At 58.2% G+C, this 22,659-nt stretch overlaps 6 protein-coding genes across 6 annotated transcripts; 2 read left to right on the top strand and 4 right to left on the bottom strand.

Annotated features, from left to right (window-relative positions):
* Window positions 1–1,485: 1,485 nt before the first annotated feature.
* On the top strand, window positions 1,486–2,202 carry DICSQDRAFT_25552 (uncharacterized protein; the record flags this gene model as incomplete). Its single annotated transcript, XM_007370094.1, has 1 exon — window positions 1,486–2,202. A coding segment is annotated over one exon (717 nt), but the record flags the coding sequence as incomplete, so codon positions are not given.
* A 1,332-nt stretch (window positions 2,203–3,534) lies between these two features.
* DICSQDRAFT_70147 (Fcf2-domain-containing protein) lies at window positions 3,535–4,677 on the bottom strand (the record flags this gene model as incomplete). Its single annotated transcript, XM_007370093.1, has 4 exons — window positions 3,535–3,753; window positions 3,828–4,039; window positions 4,074–4,282; window positions 4,340–4,677. 4 exons carry the CDS (start codon window positions 4,675–4,677, stop codon window positions 3,535–3,537), a joined length of 978 nt encoding a protein of 325 aa, XP_007370155.1.
* Window positions 4,678–4,882: 205 nt separating this feature from the next.
* DICSQDRAFT_92704 (uncharacterized protein) lies at window positions 4,883–6,042 on the top strand. The gene is made up of 3 exons (XM_007370092.1): window positions 4,883–5,413; window positions 5,485–5,695; window positions 5,768–6,042. The coding sequence occupies exons 1-3, from the start codon at window positions 4,888–4,890 to the stop codon at window positions 6,003–6,005; spliced, it is 975 nt and encodes a 324-aa protein (XP_007370154.1). The 5' UTR covers window positions 4,883–4,887; the 3' UTR covers window positions 6,006–6,042.
* A 118-nt stretch (window positions 6,043–6,160) lies between these two features.
* Window positions 6,161–11,093, bottom strand: DICSQDRAFT_140652 (uncharacterized protein). The gene is made up of 4 exons (XM_007370091.1): window positions 10,931–11,093; window positions 10,582–10,792; window positions 9,224–10,226; window positions 6,161–9,152 (listed from the first exon to the last, which is right to left on the bottom strand). The coding sequence occupies exons 1-4, from the start codon at window positions 10,952–10,954 to the stop codon at window positions 6,686–6,688; spliced, it is 3,705 nt and encodes a 1,234-aa protein (XP_007370153.1). The 5' UTR covers window positions 10,955–11,093; the 3' UTR covers window positions 6,161–6,685.
* A 318-nt stretch (window positions 11,094–11,411) lies between these two features.
* DICSQDRAFT_183400 (pre-mRNA-processing-splicing factor) lies at window positions 11,412–19,703 on the bottom strand. Its single transcript, XM_007370090.1, has 20 exons — window positions 19,450–19,703; window positions 18,021–19,397; window positions 17,915–17,964; window positions 17,493–17,861; window positions 16,904–17,434; window positions 16,574–16,850; window positions 15,223–16,513; window positions 14,865–15,165; window positions 14,477–14,812; window positions 14,339–14,406; window positions 14,257–14,282; window positions 14,039–14,200; window positions 13,863–13,982; window positions 13,501–13,808; window positions 13,401–13,441; window positions 13,031–13,341; window positions 12,728–12,973; window positions 12,467–12,674; window positions 11,627–12,408; window positions 11,412–11,566 (listed from the first exon to the last, which is right to left on the bottom strand). The coding sequence occupies exons 1-20, from the start codon at window positions 19,684–19,686 to the stop codon at window positions 11,510–11,512; spliced, it is 7,098 nt and encodes a 2,365-aa protein (XP_007370152.1). The 5' UTR covers window positions 19,687–19,703; the 3' UTR covers window positions 11,412–11,509.
* Window positions 19,704–20,244: 541 nt separating this feature from the next.
* DICSQDRAFT_70240 (uncharacterized protein) lies at window positions 20,245–22,639 on the bottom strand (the record flags this gene model as incomplete). The annotated part of the gene is made up of 6 exons (XM_007370089.1): window positions 20,245–20,443; window positions 20,495–20,614; window positions 20,682–21,178; window positions 21,228–21,484; window positions 21,541–21,959; window positions 22,101–22,639. The coding sequence occupies 6 exons, from the start codon at window positions 22,637–22,639 to the stop codon at window positions 20,245–20,247; spliced, it is 2,031 nt and encodes a 676-aa protein (XP_007370151.1).
* Window positions 22,640–22,659: the final 20 nt, after the last annotated feature.

Below are 22,659 nucleotides of genomic sequence, written 5' to 3'. Positions count from 1 at the left end.
ACGTCTGCCCTCCTAGCCGCACCGTCCTAGCCGTGGTGATATCATGGCGACACAACCACCGCAGTCGCTTCCATCCTTCGCCCAAGCTTTCGGCGCTCCCTCGCTCAGCAGACTCTCGGACGCCAACAATGCCCTTCCTCCAATCCAGTCCCGCGCTTCGCCCTTCGAACGCAACCGTCCGTCCCCCTCCCTCCACGACGACCATCGACCGTCCATGCACGACCGGCACGGCCAGGCTTCCAGGAAACGCTCCCATCCGGACGCCCCTGGCCACGGGGATGATAACAGCGACGACTCAAAGTGCGTGCTCCATTCGTCCTCTCCGCGTCTCTCCCCGTCCACAATTCGCCCTAAACCGCGCCCTCTAGCGACCGACGCTCCCCCAGGAGCGTCCGAATCAAGGAGGAGTCCGAGTACGACGACCTCCCCTCCCCCTCCGCCCGCAACGCGCCGCCCGCCGCGAACGATTCGTCCCAACCCCACCCGGCCCAGGCGAACGCCGACGTCGCGCCTCAGCCTCCAGCCGCGAAATCGTCGCCCAACAAGAAACGCCGCGTGACGATAAGCGGCATTTCGCACCCTATCAATACAGACGTCAGGACGCCGGCCACGGATGCCACGAAATCGATCTCGCCCGTGGTCATTGGCCTGCCCATCAACCGCGACGATACCGCGGCGATCGAGCAGGTCCGCTCGATGCTCAGCATCAAGCAGCAGCAGAAGGACCTCATCGAGTCTCGCCGGGGGAGCACCGCAGGCATCGTCAGCGCCGGCTCGCCGTCAATATCGGTCAGTATTGCGAACGCCCCGACAACGCACCCCCCTTCGCAAGACAGAGACGAGCGCCATTCGCAGCAGCAGGCTAAACAACAACATCCGCCCCCGCGCACGGGACGACGCAGCCCGAATGCCAGTGCCGCAGGAGGGGGAGCACCGGGCTCCCGACGCTCGGTTGTGGGAGGGCCCCAGGGGAATGCGCCGCCTTCCAACCGTGCAGTCTCGCCCCTTGCACGCCAGACGAGTCCACCCCCTCCGCCTGCACATGTCACCGCGCAGCCGATCTTGCAGCTTCCGCCACATCCCAGCCACCCGTCCGAGCCGCAACACGGCTCGGTGCCTGCGCACGCGCTTCCGCCCCCGCCAATAAGCTTCGCACGACGGCGTGCGACCAGGCAGCTGGGCGGCGCGAAGGGCAAGCCCGCGGACATAATGATCAGCCCGCTCGACGCTACCGCCGATCGCCTGCAGCCCTCCATCCAGAGCGCGCCGCCGATACCTCGCGCGGGCATCAACCAGGGGGGGCCCTCCGGGCGGTTTGCGAGCATGGCGCTGCCGAGCCTGCCTCCAGTCCTTGGGCCCGGGCAGGGCATGCAGCGCATGACGGCGGGGCGGGTGCCCCCCACGCCGACGCGGCTGAGCATGGCGCGCACGGCCGCCGCCGCGGGGCCGTCGACCGCGACGACGCACCTGAACGTGGGCTCGATCTCGACCACCGGGCGATCGCCGCCGACCGCTTCCGTCCCGATCGCGACCACGCTTGTCCCTCCCACGCCGTCGACGCTCGCGAACCCGAACTACACGAACGAGAAGTCGGCGTTCTTGGCCCCGTTCGAGATGTTCTACGACGCGCTCGCGGACTCGAAGACGCTCAAGGGCTGGCTGGGCGAGCAGCTCCAGAAAAGCCACGCGCTCACCGTCTCCCTGCAGAGGCAGCAGGAGCACCTCGACGAGCTCGTCGCGGCCGCCGTCCAGCGGCAGCTCGCGCCTCTGCACGACGAGATTGTCGGGCTGCACAGACGGATAGAAGACCTCGAGCACGCGCTCCAGCTGCACGCCCCGTCGCATGGGAACGCGCGCATGTCTCTCGCAGCGGTCCCAGGGTACAGCCCGAACACGGGCCCGTCCAGCCTCAAAGGGAAGGGGAAGGCGAACGGCGTCCCCGCCTCCGGCACCCCTTCCGCGGTTGTGCCCGAGACGTACACCTTCCCGCCCGTCGAGCACTCCGCGCTGGGCCGCTCGGGCCCCCCGGAGCAGGTGCGCCGCGCGCTGTCCCCCACGCAGCTGGACCGCGACAGCGAGAGCAGGAGCTTCCCCGGCTCGCAGACCGGCTCCCCGCTGCCGTACGACATGGGCCGCCGTCTCTCCGTGTCTGCCATCCGCCTGGACCCGCGCAACGAGTCTGGTCAAGGCCACCGGTCCTCCGCGGGCGCGCACCAGCGCGACCGCGACCGGCACGCTGACCGGGAGAGCCAGAGCCATCCACATCCACAGCGCGACTCCCCGCTCGGGCGGACGCTTCCCCCGCCCCCGTCTGCAGCCCCTGGAGCAGGCGGCGGCATCTGGAACCACCGCCCGTGGTCGCCGCGGAGTACGCGGATGTCGTTGCCCACGGCGCCGTCTGTGCCTAGCGCGGCGCGCGGGTCGGTGTCGGAGAAGCCGGGCCTCGTCCGCCGGTCGTCGGCCCAGCGGCAGGGCGGGGAGGGATATGGCTCGTACGCTGTCGCTTCTTCTGAGAATGCGGAGGGTAGATCCGAGGGTGGTTTGCGCGAGCGGGACAGAGATCGGGAGAGGGAAAGGGAGCGCGAGCGGGACAGGGAGAGGGAGAGGGAGGGGGACGCATCGCCTGCGCCGAGGAGGGAGGCGCGTTCGCCTGAGCCCATGGAGGAGTAGGACCCGTGGGGCAAGAGAGTAAGTGGTCGGACGAAGTGTTCAAAGCGTGTATGTGCTCGCTCGGTGTAGTTCATGGAGCGTGTGTTGTGTTGTCTCGCCTGCTTTCTCCATGCTTTCTCTCTCTGATGTTGGGTATGGGCTGTGGCTGGGCGCGACGCCCTGTGCTGTGACGGGCATTCTGTGTTCCCCCCCTTCTCTATTCTCTCGCCGTCCGTGCTTCTGTTTGTTTGTTTAGCCCTCCGTTTTACCAGTCTTTCGTCTCCTCCACTCCGCCGTACATAGCCCCAAAATGGCGTATGTCGCCCCTCAGGCCGATCACGTCTACGTCCGCTTCCCTCATTTTCGTGCACATACATTCGACATCTTCATACGTACGGCTATGCCTGTCCCGACCGTTGCGTCCGTCCCGCGGCCGTACACCCTCCGCCATGCATTGCGCTTTTCGCTCTTGCTTGACTTTGGCTCTTACCCGGACATTTCCCCGTCCTTCTCGTTCTAGTCCCACTCGCTGTCTCTGTGTACCGCAAACCCCATTGTACCAGTACGCATCAAAAAGCTCTCTTCGCTAACTCGGATCCCGATTGCAACACCTATCAGTTCTATACAATCAGCCCTCGTCATATTTGACGTTGTTCTAATCACCGTTCGTCTGCATCAAGTCTTCGATTTCGCCGGCGCGCTGAGACATCGACAGTTGCGTGGGTTCCGAACCGCCAAGCCAGTCGACAGCATGGTAACACCTCAAACGAGTATAGCTGGATGGGTCGTAACAGATCCCGTCGACATGCGCCTGATACTCTGCTACTCAAGCACCGACGCACATTCACAAGAAGGCTCTGCGGCCGAACGACGTACATGACGCTATCACCACTTCGGCTTCCGGAGCGCCTTCTTGGCCGCGAGCGTCCCCCTGCCCTTCGCGCCGCGCACGGTCTGGAGCTCTTTAAACTTCTTTTTGGCGTAGCTCTTCGCCTCCGCGTCGTCGACGAGCTCGTCCACCAGCGTGCGCTTCCGGGCGGTGCGGGGAAGGTTGTCCGCGCTCGCGCCGCCGAAGGGCGTGTCCGTCGGCAGGATCCTGCCAATCTGCAGCCAAGCGGCCGGTCAGCACCTCGCGGGCGGAGCGAAAGAGGAGGGGGGAGGAGGGGAAGCGCACGCACCGCGAAGTGCTTGGGCAGGCCCTTGATGCCTTTGCCCTCTCCCGGCTCCTTGCGGTAGAACTGCTTGGGGTCGAGCTGTTTGTGCAGGCGTAGGGCCTCGACCTCGCGGTACAGGCGCGGAAGGTCCGCTTCGGCGGGTGCGGGGAGGTCGAACCATGCCGGCCCTGCGGTTTTGTTCTTCATCTGTGGGTCGAAGCCAATGGGCTTAGGGACTGTTTTGTGAGGGATTTCGGGGGGACCATGGACGAACCTGCTTCCTCTCCTTCTTAGTGAGCTTCTTGCCGTCCTTCGTCAGCTCTGGAGGCGCGGGGGCGGCGGGGACCTGTATTGACGACGCGACTTTCTGGACGTGCTCCACGTCTGGGTCGCGGAGCTTCGAGGGGACCGCCCCGCGGGTTTCCGGGAGTGTAATGTAGGGCGCGGGCAGCGAGCCGGTGTCTAGCGGCGGGAGCGGCCTGACATGCAGGTGGTAAATCCTCGCATTCGCGCAGAGAGTCGCCATACGACCGTACTTAGCTGTCGTGTCATTGTCCCCCTCGTCGCCGCCAAGTTGGATGAACTCCTCCTCCCCTCCTCCGCCTGCGAGCTGCTTCGCCTTTGCTCGCACGTTCTGCCGTGCTTGTGTTAGTAGTGACTCGAGAAACTCTGGCGCCACATCGTCTTCAGAATTTGAATCTGAACCAGAGGAGGAAAAGTCGTCCGGGGAGTCGCTGTCCGAGTCCGAGTCCGAGCCCGAAGAGTCTGAGTCTGCGGAAGATGCGCTCGCCGCTGAAGTCTGCTCAATCTCGTCCGCTTCGAGGTCCTCCGGACGTGCGCGTCCTTTTCCCTTCTCCAGCGCGGTCACAGCCATGGCGTAAGATGCGAGAGGTGCAGCGACGATTCTGGAGAGCGAGACGGAAAGTGGCTGAAAGTCACTGGCAGTCTGGAAGACACGGACTCGGGGATCAAATTGACGCGCGATCGAGAAATTGAAAGTGTACACAGAGTTCTCGGGGTCACGCGACGCGGTCATGCTCACCAGCGAGAGGAGACCCCAGCACACCGCGGTGCGCACTCCGTCATGCAGCGCACTCTCCGTCTTGCCCACCCGAGGCCCGTCCTCTCAAATTGCCGTCCTCACTGTCCTTCGTCTCTCGTCGCTGCGCGGCGCAACCACCAAAGTGCTCCACAGAGCACACAGACTCAGGCTGGCGCCTCGGCGAGCAGCAGCACCTTCAATGACAACAGGGACTCGCAGCGCACAACGCACTTCGGGTTCCAGACCGTGCCGGAGGAGGCGAAGGAGTCGCTCGTGCGCAACGTCTTCGACAGCGTCGCGTCCTCGTATGACCTCATGAACGACGCCATGTCCCTCGGGGTGCACCGCCTCTGGAAGGACGAGTTCGTCTCGCGTCTCAAGCCTGGGTCGCGCGGCCCACTCCGTTGCATCGACGTCGCAGGCGGGACTGGGGACATTGCATTGCGGATACTGGACTTCGCACGCGAGAAGTACGCGGACAGGGAGACGAGCGTGGACGTGGTGGACATCAACGGCGAGATGCTCAAGGAGGGGTACAAGCGGTTCAAGAAGACCATGTACCACAACAGTGCGTCCCACGGGTGCCCTCGTCGCTGCGAACCCTTATGCTCACATGTCGTTGCTCCTTACCGCGCGTAGCTCCCCAGATAGCGTTTAAGGAGGCGAACGCGCAGGCGATGCCGGAGTCCGAGTTCCCCTCGAACACGTACGACGTCTACACGATCGCGTTCGGCATCCGCAATTGCACCTCCGTCCCCGACGTCCTCCGGGAGGCCTACCGCGTCCTGAAACCCGGCGGCACCTTCGCATGCCTCGAGTTCAGCCATGTCAACAACCCCCTTTTCCGCACGTAAGCCGCCTCCCTTTTCTGGTCCCTTTCCCTAGTACTCTGCTGCTGACACGCATTCGTGTGACCTCACAGCGTCTACGACCAGTATTCGTTCTCAGTCATCCCGCTCCTCGGCACCATCCTTGCTGGGGACCGCGCATCGTACCAGTACCTTGTCGAAAGCATTCGCAAGTTCCCGCCCCAGCCTGACTTCGCCAAGATGATCCAGGATGCGGGCTTTAGCACTGGCGCCCTGCACGAGGGCAAGGGTGGCGCCTGGATCGACCTTTGGGATGGGATCGCGAGTATTCACACTGGTGTCAAGCTATAGACTACCGTATCATCTGCCTAATCATGCGCACGCTCTGAACGCACAACTTATTTGTTCAGAATACATGACATTGTTGCTTGCTCTCGCAGTGTTCATTGCCGCAATAGACTGGCTGTTCACGTGACATCCGACGAGACAAAGTCAGAGCAAGTAGTGCGGTTCCAAGACGGTGTAACATGAATATTGTACAATGCCAACTACAGAGTTTGCGCCCCGCAACCATCATGAGTGAGAAACGAAACGACAGAAGAAAACCAGGGACTGGGGTACGTATGGTACTTGTAATTGAATATACGCATGTACGTATGTATGTGTGAGGAGTAGTGGGAGACCCGATGCACCGTTCCTGGCCGTGTGAGAACCTCCGAGGAAAGCATATACAGCACGAAGAGAAGAATGTCGCGACTGAGACGTGAGAGGGCGTACCTACGTCGTGATGAGCGTATGATACACGAAGAGACAGACACGAAAACACACCAACGAGCAAACACGAAGAACAAAGCAGAGTAAGAGGATACGCAAAAGGCGTAACTCCTGAACCCACGAAGTATACGAATACACGCAGAAGCCCGGCGCGAGCACGCCAACTGACATCGCCCACAGGAAGGTGAGTGCATAAGGCGACGAAGGAGGAAGGAGACTGAAAGAATATAACGCATCTAACGGAAATGAATGTTTGCCTATGTGCGCACGTCTTCCAGCGACGCCTGAGGTGAGAGCGACAGCGGTTTCCGCTCGGGCTCCGAACCCGAGTCGCCGTCCAGCTTGAACTCGACCAGCTTCTCTTCTTCGTCTCCCTGCTCAATCTCGTCCTCGTCCTCGCTGTCCTCCATCTGCAGCACCGAGATCTGTTTCGACCCCCGGCGGGGTGGAGGCGAGAGCGACGTGATGCCGCGCATCTCGGGCGACTGTTCTGGGGGAGGAGGGAGGAGAGGGGACACTAATGGTGGGGAGATTACCGAGAGCGGAGACTGAGGCGGGGTGGTCGAGATCGACATGAAGCTGGTGTCGTTTTGGAACGATATGATGGGCTCGCCGATTGGGGTGGAGGGGACGGAGTAAGGGTTGATGGAGGAGGGCGCGGGTGAGGGTGGATTGGGGATCGGGACCGAAGGTGGCGGGGAGGGAGACGGCGCGCTGAGCATGCGCAAACGGCGCTTGATCAGAAGGGTAGGAGTAGGGCGCGAGGGCGTGGGCGCGATAGGTGGTGGTGGGAGCGGTCCATTCGGCGGAGCAGCAGGAGTGATGAGAGGGTTGGGAGACGCAGGGATGGTAGGGAGGTTCGGAGTACCACCACTTGTGCTACGCCGATGTCGCGAGGCTCGCGTGGCTGGAACCTCGTCTGGACGCGGGGGCAGGGCAGAGGAAGGCGGCTGAGTGGTAGGTGGCGACAACGAGAACCGCGACGCTCGCAGCGTGAACGTCTCTCTGAACGTCGTCTTCGTGGCTGGGGCCGAATGTGGAGGCCGCGTTGGGTAAGCCTTCAACGTCGGCAGAGGCATAGGCGAGGGGAGCGGGATAACCTCCGTCCTCCCACTACCGCCACTACCAAACTCGTCCACTCCCGACTGAGGCGTCGGCGGAAGCGCCATACTCGGCACAGGCCTCTGAGGGGGCGGCATAGACACCCTATGCGACGACCTTGGCCTCACATGCGTCGTCGCCTGCGGCATCGACAGCGTGAGGGCCTGCCCCAACAAACCGCTTCCACGGGCCGCCGGAGTAGCATGACTCTGGGTTGTACTGACCGTGCTGTCGCTCCGCTGAGACGACCCGGAGGCGCGCTTGGAGAAGCTCTGGAAACCCGATATGATGCTCTGCGGGCTATGTGCCGAGCGTTGCGATGACGAGCGACTAGGGGGGCTATCCGCTGCGTACGGATGCGGTCGTTGCTGGTGCAACGAGGTCCGTCCGGGTGACGAGGGAGACAACGGGGCGGGGCCCGATGGAGGGGTAGCCGGGGGCGGGCCGTTCGGAGGGGAAAGCCGCCTAGGCAGAACACCTTGTCGTGACCAACGCTTCGTGCCGAACTCAAACGAAGTTCTAGGCGGTTGTTGCTCGCCGGACCCAAGAGAAGAGACCGATGACCACGATGAGCGCGGCTGACCGTCATCCTTGGATGGGGACGCCGAAAGCCCCCCACCGCCGTTCGCGCTAAGGCTGGGGCTGAGGCTGGGGCTTGGACTGAACTTCGGACTCGACGTCGTAGAGGGCGAGTTCACGGAAGGGGACGTCGAGGTCGACATAGCCGGCGACGTCGTCACCGGGGGCGACAGGAACGCGCTCCCGTTATGCCTCACACCAAGTGTCTCCGCCGTGCTCAGATTGGCGTGCGTGTACGCGAACCCGTTCCTGTCGCCGTTTGCGCGTGCGACGGGCGGGGCTCCGCTCGCAGTCCAGGCCCGCCGGCGAGGCGGCGGCTGCAATGACGCGGAACCAAAAGATGGAATGCCGCTGCTGTGGAACCGCGTAACATGCTCGTCGAGGCTCCCACCATTCAAGCCTGTGAGCCCGAGGCCGATATTCCTGTCTCGGCCGATAGATGGCAGCAGGCTGTCACGGTCGTGGTCCTGCAAGATCTTCTGGTCGAGCGAGGGTACAGGCCCCGGAGGGGAGATCAGGCCCATCTGTATCGGAAGGTCGACCGGTGAGGTGGTCCCGACTCGCGGTGTGGTTGGAACGGACGAGATAGGGGTAGTTGGTGAGAGAGGTCGCTCGCCAGAGACGCTATTTGACCGGAGCATGCTCAACAAGCTTGTCCCTGCACGGCCAAATGAAGAGTCTTCCATAGGTGGCGGTGTCTCGGTGCCATCACGTTCAGACACCACATTCATGCTCGTGTCTAAGGTCGCTGCGGAAGGCGAACGAGGGCGGTTTGCTCCGAAAAGGCCACGTAGCGCGGAGACTGCGACAGAGGGCGGGCGCGAGAGCTGGGGAGATATGGAACGCAACGAAGGAACAGGTGACGACGTGGTCCCCCCAGCTGTCATGTTATGAGATGCGGCCGACGACATTGAAGTCACAGGAGTTGCAGGAGGGGGAGGGGTGAAGATGCCCTGCGCACGCATCGAAAGCATGACGTCCAAATCTCCTCGAGGCTCTACGCCATTGCTGTGGGTCAGCGCACCCAAGCCGGCACGTACGGATCTATACGAATCATCAACAAACCATCGTGAGTAGCTGCGCTCCTATGCTCAAACTGACATAGAAGATCATACCTCTCGCTGAGCACTGCCTGCTTAATAGCATCAATCCACTCCGATTGGTCGGCCATGGACAGAGTCATCTCTGCGCCTCCCACTCCACCCACTTTCACAACACCGCGCCGGCCACCGATCTCTTCGTCAGCCACGAAGACCACACTATCTGCACCAATTTCGACCCGTTCCATCTCACGGTCGTTAACGCCATCCGACTTGAAAACATGCAGGTGGGCTACATGTTGCGGCTGTGACGACGACGAAAGCGTGGAATAAGGGGATTGTGACTGCGAGGAGAACGACGTCGTATGTGTCGGCGGACCAGATGACGGGCATGGCGAGGAAGTGAGGACGAGGGTGCGGCTCTTCCACTGCTTCGAAAGAGCGTAGAGCAAGAGCGATGTTGGTGGATAGTGCCTGAAGACTCGCGAAGTACGCTGGATCCATGGGGCGAGCGCCGCCCGATTCGTAGGGAACGGCGGCAGAGTACGCACGACAGGCGTCTCGGCGCGGGAGCCTGCCGGGCGCGCTGACCGCATACGCGTTGGCGAAGGGGAACGCGACCTGGACCGGGAGCGTGATCTCGACCTTTCCGAGCGCGCATGCGACTCGGAAAACGAGCGAATGTGCGACCGCGAGGAGACGCTCTCGCGATCCTCCAGGAGGACTGGGTCGAATCCTATAGACTGTGCGGCCGCGTCACGTAAGCGGTCGCGGTCCTCATCCTCCTCTGGGGGCAGCGGTGGAGGCGCAGAGATCTCTATCACCTCCGAGAACATGAATTGAGTAGCCGGTGGCGGCGGCCGTATTTTCTTGGTCTTGTTGCGCTGGCGTGAAAACGGGAGCGAGATACCCGAGGAGAGAAGCATACTCCCACGCGCGCGTTTTGGCGGGCCGGCTAGGGGGCTCTGCTGTGGGTTGGACGGAGAGGCGGGAGACATGGAGGATGAAGCAGCAGGGGTGGCGGAGGCTTCATAGGTGACGAACGACGCAGAGCCCGAGGGATGCGCTGTGAACGGGTCTGACAGCGTCGCCAGTCAGCAGTGTTGGACGCATATAAGAGCACTCGGACAAGACGCTGGGATGGAGATGGCGCGGCATGGAAACGAACAGGCTCCGGCCAATTTCTCAGTATCTTATGACGTCCGCCTAATGACATCGGTCCTTTGGCGTGCGGAGGCCAGGCGCGCCGCCCACGAAGCAGCCTACATGCCCGGATATATACCGCTTTCTGACGCAGAGTCGGAAGGCAGTTGGGGGCGATGCGACACCGCTGCATCCAATATCCGTGTCGACGGCAGGAGCAGTCCATGGACGTGGACGAAGATGCGGGCGCTCCGATGGAAAGTGGAGGAAAGACTGCGAGAGACACGCACCGCGGGTAGCACCGTTGTCCTTCTTAGGTGGCAGCGACGAGGTGCGCTTGCGAGAGAGAAGCTCAGAGAGCTTGCTATCTCTGCGACCCGAGCTCATGTCGTGCTGGGCAGAAGAGAAGCGGAAGGGCCGCGCGGCCGGCGCGGGGGAGTTCACGGGGCTCGCGGGGCGGGAGGTGAGCGACATCGAGGACGCGTAGGCGGACGATGCAGACTGGGGGTTGTGCGTGATTGAGGGCGTCGAGGAGGCAGGAGAGGCATGAGGGGAGAGAACAAGGAGAGGATCTTGTGTCAGCACGAGCCTTCATCAAGAAGCGTGAGGACGCTCTGATAGAAGTCTGAACGCACGTACCTGCGCGAGTTGCAGCTGGAGCATCGGGGCTCAGACGCGCCGTTCCATGTGTCCTCGACGGAACCGAGCTCGTCGAGAGCGGCGTCGGGGTGGGTGAGTGGGAAGGGTCAGGCGACGTTGGCGGAGAGGCGAGAGAAGCTCTCTGTCGCGGTCGCGGTCGTCGAATTGCCCGCCAAGATGCTTCCGTAGGCGTTTATTCAATTTTGGCCCTCCCCGTCGTAGCCGTGGTAGCCGTGGTGCTTAAGTAGCATTTTTCGCCTCTTCCCTTGGGTCCACCTATACGCGCAATTATGAACCTGACCCGGTAAAGCAAGTGCCATCACTCCCGCGTCTAGACCCCGATGCTCCCAGGCTAATAGGAGGCCGGATCGCCAGGCAATTAACGGCGACCAACTACCAAGGTTACGCCTCTGAACGTACTTCGATCTCTTGCGCTACTCGCAACGATGTAATCCAATGCGTCCGCCAGAAGAGCAGATACAAGATGCAAAGAGACATTACATTTCATGATACGAGGTAATACGAGTACAATACATGCGATACAAAGCAAAGCAATCCCAGACAGCGTAAGCGTAAGTTTTATGCGAGCGCGTTCTCAACGTCGGCACTGTCGTCTCCAGTCTCGAGGTTCGCGAACTGAAAGGAACACAACCGTAAGTCAGCATCCTTGGGACCGAAAAAGCCAGATAAACTTACCGAAAGGAAGGCAGTCGGACGATGCTCCTCCGCCCAGAACAGCAGCGGCGTGTCGAGCTGCACCGAAAAGTGCATGTTCGGCGACCACGCTTGTGTAAGCCCGACGCCGTAATTCCAGACGCGCCCTTCAGGCACCAGGGTCATCCCAAGAATTCGATCCGAAAGCAGCAACTGCACCCGCTCCGACATGTTGGGATTGAACCCGGGAGGGTTGGGCGATGTGTCGGTGTTCTTCCGGCCCCACTCGAACCCAGCTACCGTCAATGTGTGTGCCGAAAGCGACACTGAGCCCGGCGTGAATGCACACGTGATACAGATTGAAGACGAGCTCCATTCTGGGTGCTCGGCCATGATCTTGGCCTGAGTAGTGACGTCCGTCGGTGATAGGTGCGGCAACTCCAAGGCCTGCGTCTTGATCCAACCCAGCGGTTCGAGATCCTTAAGGAGGAAGTCGTCGCGCGGCAACTGGGAGGGCAGTTCGACACTGTTGTTGTTTCCACGTTGAGGAACCCATACAACCGCCTTGACCTCCTTGACCTGTTTGTTGTCCGGCGGTGATACACCGTACAAGTAGGCGGCAACCTGTGTACGGAGATCCGCAGCTGTGATAAATGCGCGCAAGATGTTCTTCGGGAGAACGTAGGTGTATGATGAGGCGTCGTCCTTGACATCGTCGTTTGACACATAGATGTGTTGTAGGCGAAGAGGCAGGTGTGTCGCGGAGATGGCACGGACACGCCAGTCAGATTTGCTACTGAACACCTGCTGTTCGTAGTTCGTGGCTGTACACGGGCGTGAGTTCGGTATCGACAGCATCATATCACGATGGGGGATACTCACTCGTAACAGTCTGGATGGCATCACCATGCACATTGGTCGTCTGCGTCTGCACGGCGGTAACTTGGCTTTGTGCCTCGGAACTCTTCTCAAGCTCCGCCATCTGCTGCCGCTGTACAGAAGGTGCCGCAATCTCCTGGCCAAGAATGATGTCCCGTATCTCGCTGGCCGTAAGCGAGGCTATGTTCACGCTGTTACGCTTGCCGAAGTCCTGCAGACCGAGATCAGAGATGAGGTCATAAATGGCATCATGACTGAACTTACCGCTAGAATCAGATCTTTCAACGCAACTTCCACCTTGATCCACTCCTCATCCGTCAAGGACGGCCAGACGAAGTGTGGCTCGGTTATAGTGTTCTTGTCCGGGCGCAAGATGATCTTCGCCTTTTCATTGTTGACGTGCAGGCCACGAAGGAGCAAGATAAGACGAGAGAAGGCCGTGTAACTCGAGATGGACTTGAGCCAGTCGTCGTACAAGTTGAATAACACCATCTGCGGCTGGGTCGCACGCTACAAAAACAGCGTCGATTAGCGCCGTCAAATAAGGCAATGCCATTCAGAACTTACCAAGATCAGGTCACCGAACTTCTCCATCTTCATGCAGGCCTGGAATGGCAGCTGAAGCTCGCTTCCTTTGATGACAATGTTCGGGAAGTCGAGCAAGTGAACCTCGAGCGGGTCCAACATGCCCTTCCGCGTTACGATGACTTGTTTCGGCTGTTCTTCGACCGGCAGAGACCGGACCAAGGCGGCAACTTCTTCGGCAGTCTTCCATTTTGCGAGCTGTCCAAGACGCTTCTGACCGGCCCAGACACTTGTGTGGATAATCTTCAGGAACAGTTGCCCAGAGCGGGGATTGAAGATGAAGATGGCTCCATCTACACGGAAGAAAGTTATCAGCTACTTCGTACAGGCTGTACACCGCGGAAGCACTTACTGATGGGCTTAGTGGTCAAGTTACCCTCGAATGTCTTGTGACTGTGATAGTTAGTCCTCGTAAGCGGCTGAAGATACGTTGAGGCTGAAGCGGAACTTACATTGTCACACGATAGACGTTCGTGTCGTCTACGAACCATATGATCTGGTTCGAGAACAACTCGGAGTAGTTCTGACTGTTCAGATACGGTTCCGTCGGTTCCGAAGAGTAGAGCTGCAGGCCCTTCCGGATACGCTCGCGAAGGACGTGGCAAGCCGGGTTCGCCTTCATGATTTTGGCCATCGCCTGCTGGATAAGAGGCTTGAGACCAGGGAACCAGTTACCGTATGCCGACCATAAGTTGTAGGCGAGATCCATGCCGATCATGACACCTGTCGGAGAGGGGTAGATACTCATCGAGTCCGAGATCTGACGCAAAACAAATCAGCGAAGGCAAGACAAATCATCGAGATGGAGACTCACGTAATCCAAGAACTTCGCACGAGTGTACCGCTCGATATCGTGGGTATCGAAGTCACCCCAACGCAGCTGGACGTCAATCCAAAACTTGTTGCTCGTAGTACCGTCCAGCACGTCCTTGGTCTGTGACATGCAGCCAACTCAGCAACAGTCACAATGACACGCATGAGGAAACCTACATCAGTGACGAGCGATGGGCGGGCGATGTTCCACTTGTATGCCGAGAATAGGAGGATATCCGCGCATGACGAATTCATCTTGTAACTCTTACGCGGGTGAATAGTCTCCTTCTGCACCGTCTCAATCTGTAAAGGCTCTAGCTCTTGGTCAAAGACTTGGCACTACATAAGTCACAACGATTAGCACAGCACTACATGGAGAGGATAGATATACTAACCAAGTCCATGACGACACTCTCGTGGACTGAATAATGCTAGTCAGACATCGCTACACTCAAAGGAAGCTGACGATCAACCCACTCTTCTGCCACAGATGCGCACGGAAAATCTGTATCAAACTGATCTTGAGGGTTGGGATCTTGCCGTGCCTGCAAGGATGCGAAGACAAAAGGCGTCAGCAACAACTCGACAGCCGCAAAGCTAATTGAATAGACGCACATGAAGATACCCGTCAAATCCAGCTGTACCTGGAAACCGACATAGACGTTTGCGCGATTGATGGTTGGACTCCACCAGAGCGTGAACCGACGGTTCGGAATCTGGTTAAGACCGGAACGCTGCGCATTCGTAAGCTTCTTGTACCGCATCGACTCCTCGAATCCGGACGCCTTCTCCCAGAACAAACCCTCCCAGGTAGGGAAGTATGTGCCCTTGAAGAGGGTGTGCTCTAGGATACCCTCGACACCCCCGAGAGCGGCGATGACGTCGACACGATAGTTGTTGAGCTGCCACAGCTTGCCGTCATGACGCTGGGACGTCCACCAGAAGGGGTTGCTGCACACGACGTTCTTAGACAAATCAACGAGTGATAGACCATGGAACTTACTGCTTGAGCAGCTGGTACTGTTTCCAATCTGTGCGCACGCGCCAACCACGGTCATAAGCAAGCGTGTGACGGTCCTTCTGGAAAAGCGTGTTGATGCGTGGGATACCACGATCCCAGCTGTCTTCCAGATCCTCGAGGGTGAGACGACGGTTCTGTGCGTTCGCCTCCTTGCGCTTCATCGAGTACTCCGACCATACACGCGCCGAATCCATGAACTCGGCTTCCCATGGCTGAAGATAGCGGTACAAGTTCGGGATGAGTTGGTCCTCCTCGTGAGACATACCAGCACGGAAATGTGTGACTGTAAAGAGACGATAATCAGCAACAGTACCTCATTGAAGTCTAACAGAGAACATACCGCCAACGTCCGTCTGCTTCGACCACCGCAGATCGCTCTGGGGGATGAGGACGTGACCCATCGAAAGCATACCGAGACCACCCAGCTCCTTCGGCGTGTAGAACACGACCGGTGGGAAACGCGACGGCATCTTCGAGTTAAGGCCGATTTTGACACGCGTCTGGATCTTATTCTCTGCCTTGACGAGCGCGTCGAGGAGCTCGTTCGTGTGGATGACGGCCTCACGATAGTAAGTCATCAGTCCTATCAGCGCCGTGTTCCACTTGTTGACGATTTTGGAGAACGTCGTCGAACCGGAGCTCATGAGCACCTGACGGATACGATTGTTGAACTGCTGGACACCCTCGTCCGATACACGGAGGAACGCCTGGGCCGTACGCTCCTTGGTCTGCTCGTTCGTAAGGTTCCACACCGCGTCCTTGAGAGAGAACTGCTCGCCGCTGAGCGTCCGGATCTTCGGCAGAATGCGAACCTCGAAGCCGCACATAGAGAACAGAAGCTGCGGGTTGTCTTTCGAATAGACGGAGACGAAAGTGTCTTCCCACTCGATCGTCGTGAGCGACCGAGGCAGACTCTGCTTGACGTTCCAGAACACTGCACGGCCAAGGTTGACGTCGTGCTTGATGAGACGCATACGACAGTCGCGCGGCCAGCAGCGCTTGTTGTTGTACCCGATCACGTTGTTATTCGTTGGGTCGGGGTTCGCACTGAGATACCGCTGGATGAGATCGCGGGACTCTTCCGCAGTGAAGCGGAATAGGATGTGGATCCTGTCGACGTAGCGGGAATAGAGTCGGATGGGGTGGCGCGTCTCCGTCGCCGAGTCGCGGTACTGCAAGAAGTTGTTGGGCATCTGCGGAGGCCCAGCCATTTCGCTTGCACGCTGCAGGCCGAGGATAAGCAAGTCGAGGACTAGACCGTAGTACTGGAAGACGAAGGCTGAGAACTGCAGACCACGGATGAGACCATAAGCATTCGTATGGGCCATGTCCTTGTACGTGAGCACGGTGTTGTTCTTCGCCGTAATATAGTCCGCCAGGTTGTGGTCCAGAATGAGCCGGAGGAGACGATTGAGCAGCGTCAGGTCAATCTTCTCATAGACCTTGGAAAGGACAGTCTCCATCATGACATTGCACTCGCCCTCGCTCGTCTCCCAAATGTCCGTCAAGTTGTTGATTCCCTGGCACCACTTGTAGACGAGAAGCGGAGGGGGCTCGGTGTCAGCGGGCTTGATCCAAGCAGGGAAGAGACCTCGCTTGTCCGCCTCGAAGAAGAGGAACTGGTCGAGATACTGTATAGTAAAGGTTAATCATCAATTCAACTACTGGTGTCAGCCAATAAAGCTACGCACAGCGTCGGTAATCTTCTCCACAGGCTCGATGTCATAGCACGGAATCAGCTTGTCGTAGGTGTCGAAGAATTCGATACCCGCTTCCTTAAACGCTCGCTGCGTGAGCAGCAGCCGTTTGATGCGCGACAAACATTCGTGTGGGTTGTCGTACGCCTGCTCAATAAGCGCCAGCTCCTCACGTTGCGACTGGTTCAGCCGTCCCTTGACCGAGTACGCCTCCTTGAGCTTCTCAAGCGCGAGCACCAGAAGCTTCGTGTCGTGCTTGTAATTGAGCGGTCTGGAGACAACGGTCAGCAACGCAGTGTGGAAACAGAGTGTACTTAAACTCACGGGAAGGGAATTGGCGAGAACTTGCGACTCTCAAGCCAGTGGACAGTCGCCGTATAGATCGCAACGGCTTCCTCGGCGCTAATGTACGGACCATCCTTGAGATAGCCGTGCTGGCGCTCCTGCTCGGCCTTGAGATATAGACGAGTGAGACGACCGAGGTTCTTCTTGACGACAGCCTTGTCAACGGTCGCACCACGCCGGATACGCTCACGGTTGTAGTGCGCTACGGACGTCCACCAATCGGCCTTGCTCTTGATGTAACGAAGGATGATGTTCTCGATCGCGGTGGGCATGCCAGGGACCTTCCAAGGAATGTTCGCCTTCCAGCAACGCCACGCCTCAGACAAGTGCTGGAGGATAGTCTTGGCCTTGTTCTGCTTGATCGACTCCGGCATCATGTCGAGGATGTCGTGCATAACGGCAGCGCGGAGCTCGAGATCGTAGTGAGACTCTACGCGCTGCTTAGTCACCGTCTTAGCGATACCCTTGCTGTTGCGACCTTCGAATTGACGAGCAAGCAGATTGCCAAGCCTAAAGTCACAAATATGAGCTGATGCCAGGAACAGAAGTGAAGCTGGAAAGGGCCTACCATCTCTCAAGCAAGGGGACAATGCCGCGCATGAAGAACAGCCACACGCGCCAGCCCGGTGCCCAGAAACCACAACCAGGACCCTTACCCACTGGACCGGTGTTGAAGCGGTAGTAGATCAAGTGCTTGAGGTCCTTCGTCATGCGCACCTGCCTCATCAACTTATACTTGTACCGGTACATACCGGTCAGGGCACCAATGTGGGCGAAGATGTACTGAAGCGCATCGGCGAGCTGGAAGGCGTCGACATTACCGAGACGGAACTGAACGTGGGCATCGACGACGAGCTTCGTCAGGCGAAGGATCTCGCGGCACAAGTGGAAGGCGTTTCCGAATCGCGACTTCTTACGTTCCTTCGTCGTCAGCGTCCTAGGAGACACATGATCAGCACTAAAGGCCTAATGATAACATGTCCGACTTACTTCACGGGCTTCAGGTTCATGTTGTAGTCCAAGTGAAGGTAGTTCAAGTTCTACGCGGAGGCTAGTCAGCATTGTCCGGAGAATCATAAACCCGCTGCAAACATACCTTCCGATGGATGAGGAGGTTCAACATGTTGTAACCCTGACGGCAGACCTGCAGACCAGCCTCTACCCAATCAAGACGAGTCGTCTGGAAGAACTTCGTTGCCTTGAGCTGGCGGAACAAGTTCATCGCCTTCTCCGGGCGCGTGTGGAGCTCATTGAGCACATAACACTTCAGGAGCTTCTGGTACGATACGCGGACCTTCACCGGCTGACCCGGTGGACAGTGCTCAAGGTACCAGTTCTTCACCAGCGGGATGTCCTGAGCGCGGCGCATCCGACCAGAGCGACGATTGTAGGGGTCGGGAGCCCACCAGAGAGCGATAGCGTCAGCAGTCATGTCGTTCTCGAGAGGGCGGCCATCCAAGAACGGCTCGAGTTCTTCGGGTAATTCAAAGTCGTCATCGTCGGTACCGTTGGGACCAAAGATAGCATCCTCATGAGACACGAGAGGCCCATTCTGGGAAGTGAAGCCGCGCAGCGAGATAGGGTTAATGAGGGGATCAAAGTAGAATGCGGGTAGGTCGGGATCGTCAGTGCGAATGTACACATTCTTCGGCGTGTGGTAAGGGGCGATGTGAACGGAACGAGGGAGTGAGTTGTAGAGATGAGGGAAAGCGACACGATACTCCGTCCTGATTTGTTGACGAATGATGACCTTGTTGATGTCGTTGAACTCATTCCAATCCTCGTCGAATGTGTCCATGTCACGGTACAAGGGCTCAAACTTGGGACCACCAGGAATCGCCATATTCAGCGCCTTTGCTGTGAAGAACGACTTCTTGTCGAAGAGATAGGAAGCGTTGCTGTCCGTGTGATCGGAGAGGAGGGTCCTACCTAGACGATACAGGTTGGCCATAATGGGCAACGTGAGGTTCCAATACCGATACGACGGGCCATTGACGTGGGTTGTGTCGACCAGTGGCTTCGGGTCGTAGAACCAGTCGTAGATGGCAGCGTCTTCCTCCTCGTCAAGCTCAAGCTGAATGGCTTCAAGAGGCTCGACATCCAAAACGTTGTCACCGTAGTCGAGAGGAGGCTCCTCATCGTCGAAAGGCGGGAAGCGCATGCGTTTGAAGTGCCTACGGTCTCGCTTCTCTCTGCGCATAGCGAGCCACATACTACTCCACTGCGCATGGTACACGGGCTCGATGACACGGGGGATCTCGTTGACGAACGTAATGGCTCCCGTGATGTGATAGAGCACTGGCACCTCGCGGACTTGCTCCCATGGGTAAGGGATGTTCTCCAAAAGCTTCATGACCGCATGAGGGACGTACTTGAGGGCACCGAGATGAACACGCTTGTCGTTGCGAAATTTGCGGTTGCTCATGTCACCGTGGTCCTTGATGATTTTGCGGACATGCTCAGGAGGCAAATCCTGCGCAACAATGAGTATATGTCGCGTGAAGAATGGCGTCCTAGGGACGTACCTGCTTGCCCATATCCACGAATCCTCCTTTGCGCTTCTCTCCATACCGCTTCTTCTGCATCTGGATCCACTTCTGGGATTTTTGTGCGAGAACCTCTGGAGGCATACGAGAGCTCGAGGGCTCACCAAAACCTGGAGGCACCATTCCTGGCGGCGGAGGAGGCATGCCATGCATACCCGGCGGAGGCGGCACTCTCATGCCTGGAGGCGGAGGAGGCATTCTGGGAGGGTAGCTCATCGTCGACGATGAGAGACAACGTTGGGTGCCGCTCACTAAGCGCTTCTCCTCACTATTGACGCGCCCTCATCACGTGAGGACTACTTTCAGTCGGAGCGAACACTGTTCGAGCTCCGATACTTCATGCCACACTACTCAAGTGCTAAGTAGGTATCATATTGCTCTATACGAGTCAACTACATACCGTTACGTCGACCGCGACACATTAATGTTCCATTACGATCCAACGCCAGCGATCATGCATATGTGTAACACCTTCAGACTCAATTTCGTCACGGGACGCTCTCGTCCCCTATCTCTACGCTTCTCAATTACCTCGAACGCGCTCAAGATGCCGACTCCGAATTGTCACTGCACTGCGGCGGGTGTGCATACAATATACTAGTGTAGCTGAATAGAGAAGGCATGCTTGGAGTACCAAGCGCTGTGGCTGGAGGTGGGAGAGGCAACACGGCGACATGCTACTTTGCAGACGATCAAGGACGGAGCTGACACATGCCAAACAATGTTTCACAAAGGGCATTGCGAGCAAGAGATACTTCAGAGGGTCTACCTCGTCTATACCGGGTTGCCTCTGCAGTCACACCGGAGCAACTCCTGCCAGATATCCGCAACGCCATCCTCCTCGCACCCGACCTGCATACCGTTGTCGCGTAAGACGAAGTATTCTCGATGAGGTGTTTGAATAACCGCAAGGGCAGGATGTAAGTTTTTCCCGCCGGGGCCAGCCAAGTGCACGCTCTCCACGTGATGGTGTCTGTTCGGTGGGATCTTAATCGCTGAGGACCGCATGATCAACTGCACTCACTCGGGAAGGAACAAATTCAGTGTTGTGTTCTTTTGCTTTCCATATTGAGGAGCGACACGAGCTGGGAGGCCAGCGAATTCTTGCGCCATCTCGTTCGTAGTCATCCAATGCCCACTTATGCTACGACAAAAAGTCAGCAGGTCCTACGCAATGACTGGCGTTAATCACGTTGTGGCAAGAGACTCACCTGTTCCCGACTACGCACGCCATCACGTAGCGATCAGCGATCGTGCGTTTCGTTATGCCCAATTGACCTTCCACAGAAACCCTCTTCAGCCAAAGCGTGCTAATTCCTTGATCGTAATCCTCTTGACATGCCCACTTCATGTGTGAGACGAGTGGCTTTGCAATAGAACAGGGAGCGACGCGGTGAGCAATATACGTCGACCAATCGGCGCGGAGGGGGAGACCTGCCGCTGCGCTCTCGCCAAGAGAAAGTATGCATCCATTCGACGGTCGACCTATAACTTCGCACGTAGCCTCGAGGATATATAGAACTTCTCGCTCGCGCGGTGGAGTGAGACATGTTGAGTAGTGGATGGTGACAGACCAGACTTCTGACGGGACGACTTCCCGCACATCGACAATTGTGCCGTGTAGCCACGAGTTTGGGTTGGTTCTGCTGTCGTGGGGTAACCCAATTGAGAGCTCAAACCACGCTCTTGTCAGTACGAACCTGCCACGCTATCAACGTTCTACGTCTAGTTTGACATCACCAGGCCACTCACCTGACCGCAATCGAAAGTTGTTTTGGGTGATCGGGACTGGCCCAAATATGGGCTGCGATGGGATCCGAGAGGCCCAGCTTCCGAATGAGTCTCCAAAGGAACGAAGACTCGAATATGCTGCGCCTCCTGGCGACTTCTGTCTCGCGCACACGAAGATACGGCCACATGTTGGTCATCGCTGGGGGGTACTTCTTCAAGACATCCTCTCGCAGCCGACGGCCAGTGTAGTCCCTGGCAAGGAGGCAAGCAGCGGAGAGGTATACTGTCCAGTCACAACATGACAAACATTAAACGTTTGACCCAGCTGTTCCGGCGCACCTGCATATCGGAAGGCGCGCGAGACTAGGACGCATACAGCCCGTTCCTGGTCAGATAGTCCGCTGAGAATCACAGCCCATCGCTGGACGCGCTTCCTCTGGGAGAGGGTCGGAGGCATGGCGATGGCCGACAATTGTGGCATAGTGATAGCATTGCTCTCGAGCTCCAGCAGGGAAGCTTCCAGGGGTTTGTTTAGGGCATCATGTCCAAGAACATAATTTTCGGCTTGCGGAACAGCCTGGGCACAAGTGGGTGTAGTAGTATTCGACGGCAGACGCCTGGTGATAACGAGTGGCTTGAACCTCTTGGAAGGAGCAAAAACTGACGAAGGGGCACTAGTAGTTTTGGAGAGGAGAGAAGACGCAAGTGGCAGTACCCGGGCTCTTTTGGGCGGTGGCGGAGGCATGCTATGATCAATGCTTGTATGGGTTCGCTGCCTCGTAGAGGACGCAGCCGGGACAGGACATCCTTGAACGGTGGCGACAGAACCATTGCCAGAAATTGCTGCCTCAGAAGTCTGGTTTGCTCGAGATGGAGATCCCAGGACGTGCTCCAGGCACGGTGACCCAGTTGGCGAATCCAAGGGCAGAGAGTCTCCGTCGGTGGTTTGAATTTGATGACGCTGGCGAGTCCCTGCGTTTTCAGCTCTCTTCGTTTGGGATGAAGGTGTCGTGATTGCGAGTAATGAGGTATTAGCAGCGACAGAGGGAGGCCGCGTTATGGGTATGTTATGATTAGGTATAGTTTCGGGCGCGATACTGTCGGAGAATGCAGAGCGCTGATAGAGAGTATCGGGTACTGTCTGTAGCGCGCTCTCCGGTCTTTGGGAGCCTCTAGAGGAGGATGGGCGATCCGAGGCTGTTGGAACGAGGGTTGTCGCCACGGTATGTTTTGACCCAGAGGTGCTCAGCTCGCCGGCATTTCCAGAGTAATATCCAGATGCAGTCAACTTCTGCAGAAGGGGTTGCTTTCCGAGTTTCGAGTAGCCAGATATCTTCCTTTCTTTGCAGAGAGCCTTCAGCTGAGGCACCGTCAGTTTCGAAAGTTCGGGTGGAGTATATGCGCTTGATGGGCCCGAAATCGACACGTTGGAGGGCATGTTCAGTTCCGTCTTGGAAT

The sequence above is a fragment of the Dichomitus squalens genome, assembly GCF_000275845.1.
Source record: "Dichomitus squalens LYAD-421 SS1 unplaced genomic scaffold DICSQscaffold_61, whole genome shotgun sequence".
Lineage (NCBI taxonomy): Eukaryota > Fungi > Basidiomycota > Agaricomycetes > Polyporales > Polyporaceae > Dichomitus > Dichomitus squalens.
This window is presented reverse-complemented; position numbering and strand designations above follow the sequence as displayed.